This window comes from Medicago sativa, chromosome 8 (assembly GCF_051527215.1).
Source record: "Medicago sativa cultivar Bolivia chromosome 8, Bolivia_mono, whole genome shotgun sequence".
NCBI classification, from domain to species: domain Eukaryota; kingdom Viridiplantae; phylum Streptophyta; class Magnoliopsida; order Fabales; family Fabaceae; genus Medicago; species Medicago sativa.
The window spans coordinates 52,281,772-52,287,044 of record NC_140756.1 but is presented as its reverse complement, the minus strand read 5'-3'; the positions used below and the strand labels follow the sequence as shown (position 1 = coordinate 52,287,044).

Below are 5,273 nucleotides of genomic sequence, written 5' to 3'. Positions count from 1 at the left end.
TTTGCAAAATAATTATTTATTTATTTATAGGAATGCAACATAATTAAAATATTATTAATAGATCTTAGAGAAATTTTTCTTCCCTCCCATGATCCCCTCCCATCTTTTCTAAATATTTTTTTCCTAAATATTAATTAAACCAATTAAATATAAATTAAAATATCCCCTCCCTCCATCTCTACAACCTACACCAAAAAAAAAAATCTCTACAACCAAACGGAGAACTCATTGATTTCCAGTCAAACATAATTATTAAAGTCGTATATAACATTACAATATAACAGTCATCAATGCCAACTTCCTTCAAAAAATGTCAACTTCTTGACACATCTTTCTAACGCGGCAAGGAAAATTCCACCATATATAATACTATACTAATATTATAATTATCTTAACGGCAAGGAAAATTCCACCATATATAATACTATACTAATATTATAATTATCTTAATTAAGTGTAGCATGAACATTTTCTATTTCAAAGTCATACACTAACGCACTCCAAAGACCTTTGATAATAATATTCCACAAATGTAATGATATATGTGCTTTGTTTTCAACTTAATTTGTTGTTTCTACGTTGCTTCTGCTTTAAACAGCTTTGATATTTAGCTCTATTCATGAATAATTTATATATCCAAAGTCCAAACAATGGACACATGCAAAAGATCAAATTCAATGAATATTGATACTATTTCCTTCTTGATAAATCTTACATGTATACTTCTTCTACCTTACCTCAAATTTTCCATAGCAGTAGATACTCTTAGTATCTCCCAATCCTTCACTAATGGCATGACCTTGGTTTCACAAGGTGAAAAATTTGTACTTGGTTTCTTCAGTCCTTTGAATTCCAACAAAAGCTACTTGGGGATTTGGTATAAGAATATCCCAGTACAAACTGTTGTTTGGGTTGCAAATGGTGTCAAACCCATCAATGATTCCTCCTCCGGAATCCTAACACTAAACAACACTGGCAACCTTGTCCTTAAACAAAGAGACGAAGTAGTTTGGTATACAACATCTCAACAAGATTCCGTGGATCCAGTTGCACAACTTTTGGATTCAGGGAATCTTGTGATACGAGACGAGAAGGAAACAAACCCAGAAGTCTATTTGTGGCAGAGTTTTGATTACCCTTCTGATACAATACTTCCGGGGATGAAGTTAGGTTGGAATCTTAGAACTCGTACGGAAAGGAGAATGACGTCTTGGAAAAGTCCTGACGATCCATCACCAGGAGTCTTATATTGGGGTTCGTTACTTTATAATTATCCTGAACAATATCTTATGAAAGGAACAGAGAAATTTGTTAGAATTGGACCATGGAATGGATTGCACTTTAGTGGTGTACCAGATCAAAAGCCTAACAATGTTTACGCTTACAATTTTGTGTCTAATAAGGATGAGATATACTATACATACAGTATGTTGAACGATTCTGTAATATCAAGAATGGAGTTGAATCAAACGGATTCAATTTATTATCGATACGTATGGTCCGAAGATCAACAAATTTGGAACGTTATGAAATCACTACCAAAAGACAGGTGTGACTATTATAAAAAATGTGGAGTCTGCGGTATTTGCACAATCACAGGCTCACTATTATGTGAATGCTTATCAGGGTTTAGCCCTAGGTCTCCAGCTGCTTGGAACTCATCTGATTGGTCTCAAGGATGTGTCCGAAACAAACCGTTAAACTGTACTAACAAACTCAGTGATGGATTTGTGAAAGTGAAAGGTCTGAAAGTTCCAGATTGTACACATACTTGGGTAGATCAAACAATAGGTCTAAATGAATGTAGACTGAAATGCTTGAATAATTGTTCTTGTACGGCTTATACTAATTCTAACATAACAGGAGAAGGCAGTGGCTGTGTCATGTGGTTTGGTGATTTAATTGATATTAGGGAGTATGAAAATGATGGTCAGGATCTATATATTCGAATGGATGCTTCAGAATTAGGCAAAGGTAAGGACATCTTTTTTATGATTTTTTTTTCCCATGGACCCATCAAATTTATATATATATATACACACACACATACATGTTTTATTTATTTTGGTCTTATACACTTAACTTTGAAGAGGGACATAATGGGCTCAAGAAGGATCTGATAAGCATTCTTGCTAGCATCATTATAGCATCTCGGGATGCTATTTTTTGGATATCGTCTCTACATACTGCGGCAATGAGAATAACCGGTATGAAACTTTTTTATCTATATTTTCCCTAAATGGATGGTAGAATTGTTTTTTGTTGAACTAGGATGAACTCTAAGAAAATCATTTGGGCTACTTACAAAGGATAAGAAGTACTTAAATTAGTGAATGAGATGGTGTGCGTGTTCTTACAGTCAAATTTAATCAGAGTCAAAATGTAACTTACCAAACTAAATACATTTGAGGCTGCTACTCTTCCAACGTATCGTGAAGCCTAGTGTGCATTATTATGATATCTGAGCAAAAGTAAAAGCTGTGAGCAATTTTTGAAAAATTGCAGATCAAGTAATCTAAAATTTGAAGGTGTATGCTGTGTGCTGGTTTGATAATCATGTATGGTCTGTTTTCAGCAGCATGTCAGTAGTCATTTTCATTCTTTTGTTAAGCGTGCTTGCTGGAATTTTTATCTTTTGTGTGGACTGTTGTGGAGAGTAGTTGTATTGGAGGTTGCCGCTTTGAGATGGTTTGGAGGCTTATATCTAAAGATAGAAACTTACTAATGCTTCAATCCAGCTTCGGTTTCATTGAAGTTTACAGTTACGGTCTTTATCTAATTTGTCTCGGCTATTTAATCATGTACGGGGTATATATAATTTGTGATTCTTTGGTGTTTGAGACTAAATTGTATTAGGTTGGCCAGGCCTTGTAGAATGCTTCAATTGCTTAGCTTGTGCTTGGATAAGGAATTTTTTAATAAATTTCTGCTTTTAAAATAAAAAAATTAATTATAAAGGAGAATTTAGACCCTTCACCCTACAAAGTTAATGATTTATCACATACCTCATACCTCATGCCTTAAACTAAACAGAAGCCATTGTTCCTTTTTATCAGAGGATTCAGAAATTATTGAACTAGAAGGTGGCAGAGGTAGTGAAAATGAGGATGATCTCGATCTCCCACTGCTTACATATTCAACCTTAGTTACTGCCACTGATAACTTCTCAATAAAGAACAAGATTGGTGAAGGCGGTTTTGGACCTGTATACAAGGTAATTAAGTATTTATTATGTACGAAAAAAGATTAACTATACTATCGATGTGATTAAAAAGTGTCTTAATTTACTTTTATATGTTATTATGTAGGGAAGACTGGCAAGTGGACAAGAAATTGCTGTGAAGAGTCTTTCAAGTGACTCTGGACAAGGAATTAATGAGTTAAAGAATGAAGTAAAACTTATAGCAAAACTTCAACACAGAAATCTTGTTAAACTTCTTGGTTGTTGCATCGAGGAAGAACATAGAATGCTAGTGTATGAGTACATGACAAACAATAGCTTAAATTGGTTGATTTTTGGTATGAATATTTCAAACATTCTTATACATTGGTAGACTAATTTAATGATTCCAATATCACTTTGGAGATTATGAAAATAAAATTTGAAATCTAAATCCAAATAGGTCAATAAATCTACTTATGAAACAGATGATACCAAAAGCAAACTGCTGGATTGGCCTAAGCGCTTTAACATTATTTGTGGAATTGCCCGAGGTCTTCTTTATCTTCATCAAGATTCGAGACTGAGGATAATTCATAGAGACCTCAAACCAAGCAATGTTTTGCTTGATGACAAGTTGAACCCGAAAATATCAGATTTTGGCATAGCTAGAATTTTTGGATTAGATCAGACTCATGGAAATACAAGCCGAGTTGTTGGAACTTAGTAAGTATCTCCGTACCTAGCTGAATTTGATGATTTTGGTGACCGTTTTAACTTTTTTGTTTTTGTTTCGATTGTATGTTGCAGCGGCTACATGGCACCAGAGTATGCTGCAGATGGACTTTTTTCTGTGAAATCTGATGTATTCAGTTTTGGAATTTTGATGTTGGAGATTATATGTGGAAAAAGAAGTCGAGGTTTTTATGTCGAAAACGAATCTCCTAACCTTGTCACTTATGTAAGTATTTGATGTGATACATATAAGTACTTATGTAAGTAATTTTTTACAATTTTCTAATTTTAATCTCCATGGTTCACTTTAGGCATGGAGTTTATGGAAAGAGGGAAGGGCTTTAGAACTAATTGACAAAAACATAAAGGATTCTTGTGTTGAATCAGAGGCATTGCGTTGCATTCATATCAGTCTCTTGTGTGTCCAGCAATTTCCAGAGGATAGGCCTGGTATGCCTTCTGTGATTCTAATGTTGGGGAGTGATGGTGAATTTGCAAAGCCAAAAGAGCCTGGTTACTATGTAAACAAGGATTCATTTGCAGAAACTTCCAAGTCAGGTCAAAGTGAAAAGAGCATAACCAATAAGATGACTATCACCTTATTAGAAGCCAGATGAAAAAAAGATCAAATGGAAAACAAAGACGCTAATATCTTGGAAACATGAATTGTGTAGCATCGACAATTCATATTGAAGGTGTGTCTCGACACATGTTAATGTCTCGACACCAATGCGATATTGACACATGTATTATAGTCAATCACTTCAATTTTTTGAAAGTATTACTAATATCTCGTGTTACTGTCAGTGTGTGTTCAGCGTTCATATTTGTGTTCATAATTCAATGATCTCATACTCAAGAAATGGACACTTCGAATCATACTCATGAATGACAACAGCATTTTATTGAGTCCTCAATAGAATTCTAAGTACACACAACAAATTGTTCACAATCAATGCCCTAAACAAAAATTGGAGCAACCACGTAACATTTGTCGGTTGGAAATTTTACCCTATACCCCTACATGTGTACCCATTGGCGACACCTCAGGGATGCAGTTGAAACCCCTGGGTTCTTAAAATTACACCTACTAATCTATCCAATTTCAATTTTGAATCCCCTGAAAATTTAAGTTTGCACCCTTATCTCAAAGATTGTTTCACTTATGCACGTATACTTTCTCTTTTTTAAAGATTTGAATATCCGGTTGTATCTTTTTGGTTTTCGTGCCATGAATGTGTGAGACACTCTTATCATACTCGCTTAAGTATTGTTACCAGTTTCCGATTCCGATCGTTAGGATCATGATTCTCTGTTGAAACGTATAACAGCCGTTTCCGAATTAGATAGTTATCAGAAAACTTGTAGTTATCGAAAA

At 34.4% G+C, this 5,273-nt stretch overlaps 1 protein-coding gene across 4 annotated transcripts; it reads left to right on the top strand.

The window, feature by feature from the left end:
- Window positions 1-634: 634 nt before the first annotated feature.
- On the top strand, window positions 635-4,910 carry LOC146899442 (G-type lectin S-receptor-like serine/threonine-protein kinase SD1-1). 4 transcript variants are annotated; one of them, XM_085732913.1, is made up of 7 exons: window positions 635-1,974; window positions 2,091-2,191; window positions 3,034-3,214; window positions 3,309-3,519; window positions 3,649-3,886; window positions 3,971-4,121; window positions 4,207-4,910. In XM_085732913.1, exons 2-7 carry the CDS (start codon window positions 2,157-2,159, stop codon window positions 4,510-4,512), a joined length of 1,122 nt encoding a protein of 373 aa, XP_085589039.1. In that variant the 5' UTR covers window positions 635-1,974; window positions 2,091-2,156; the 3' UTR covers window positions 4,513-4,910. The 4 variants fall into 4 exon arrangements, with proteins under 4 accessions (XP_085589039.1, XP_085589037.1, XP_085589038.1 ...); XM_085732911.1 differs by having other exon boundaries at window positions 2,091-2,207; window positions 3,059-3,214; XM_085732912.1 differs by lacking the exon at window positions 2,091-2,191 and adding an exon at window positions 2,486-2,510 and having other exon boundaries at window positions 635-2,052; window positions 3,091-3,214.
- Window positions 4,911-5,273: the final 363 nt, after the last annotated feature.

Coding starts and splice junctions, on each gene's coding strand:
- LOC146899442 (XM_085732912.1), top strand. CDS start 651: ATGGACACATGCAAAAGATCAAATTCAATGAATATTGATACTATTTCC. Junction 3,887..3,970: donor AGCCGAGTTGTTGGAACTTA/GTAAGTATCTCC, acceptor TGTATGTTGCAG/CGGCTACATGGCACCAGAGT. Junction 4,122..4,206: donor CTCCTAACCTTGTCACTTAT/GTAAGTATTTGA, acceptor GGTTCACTTTAG/GCATGGAGTTTATGGAAAGA.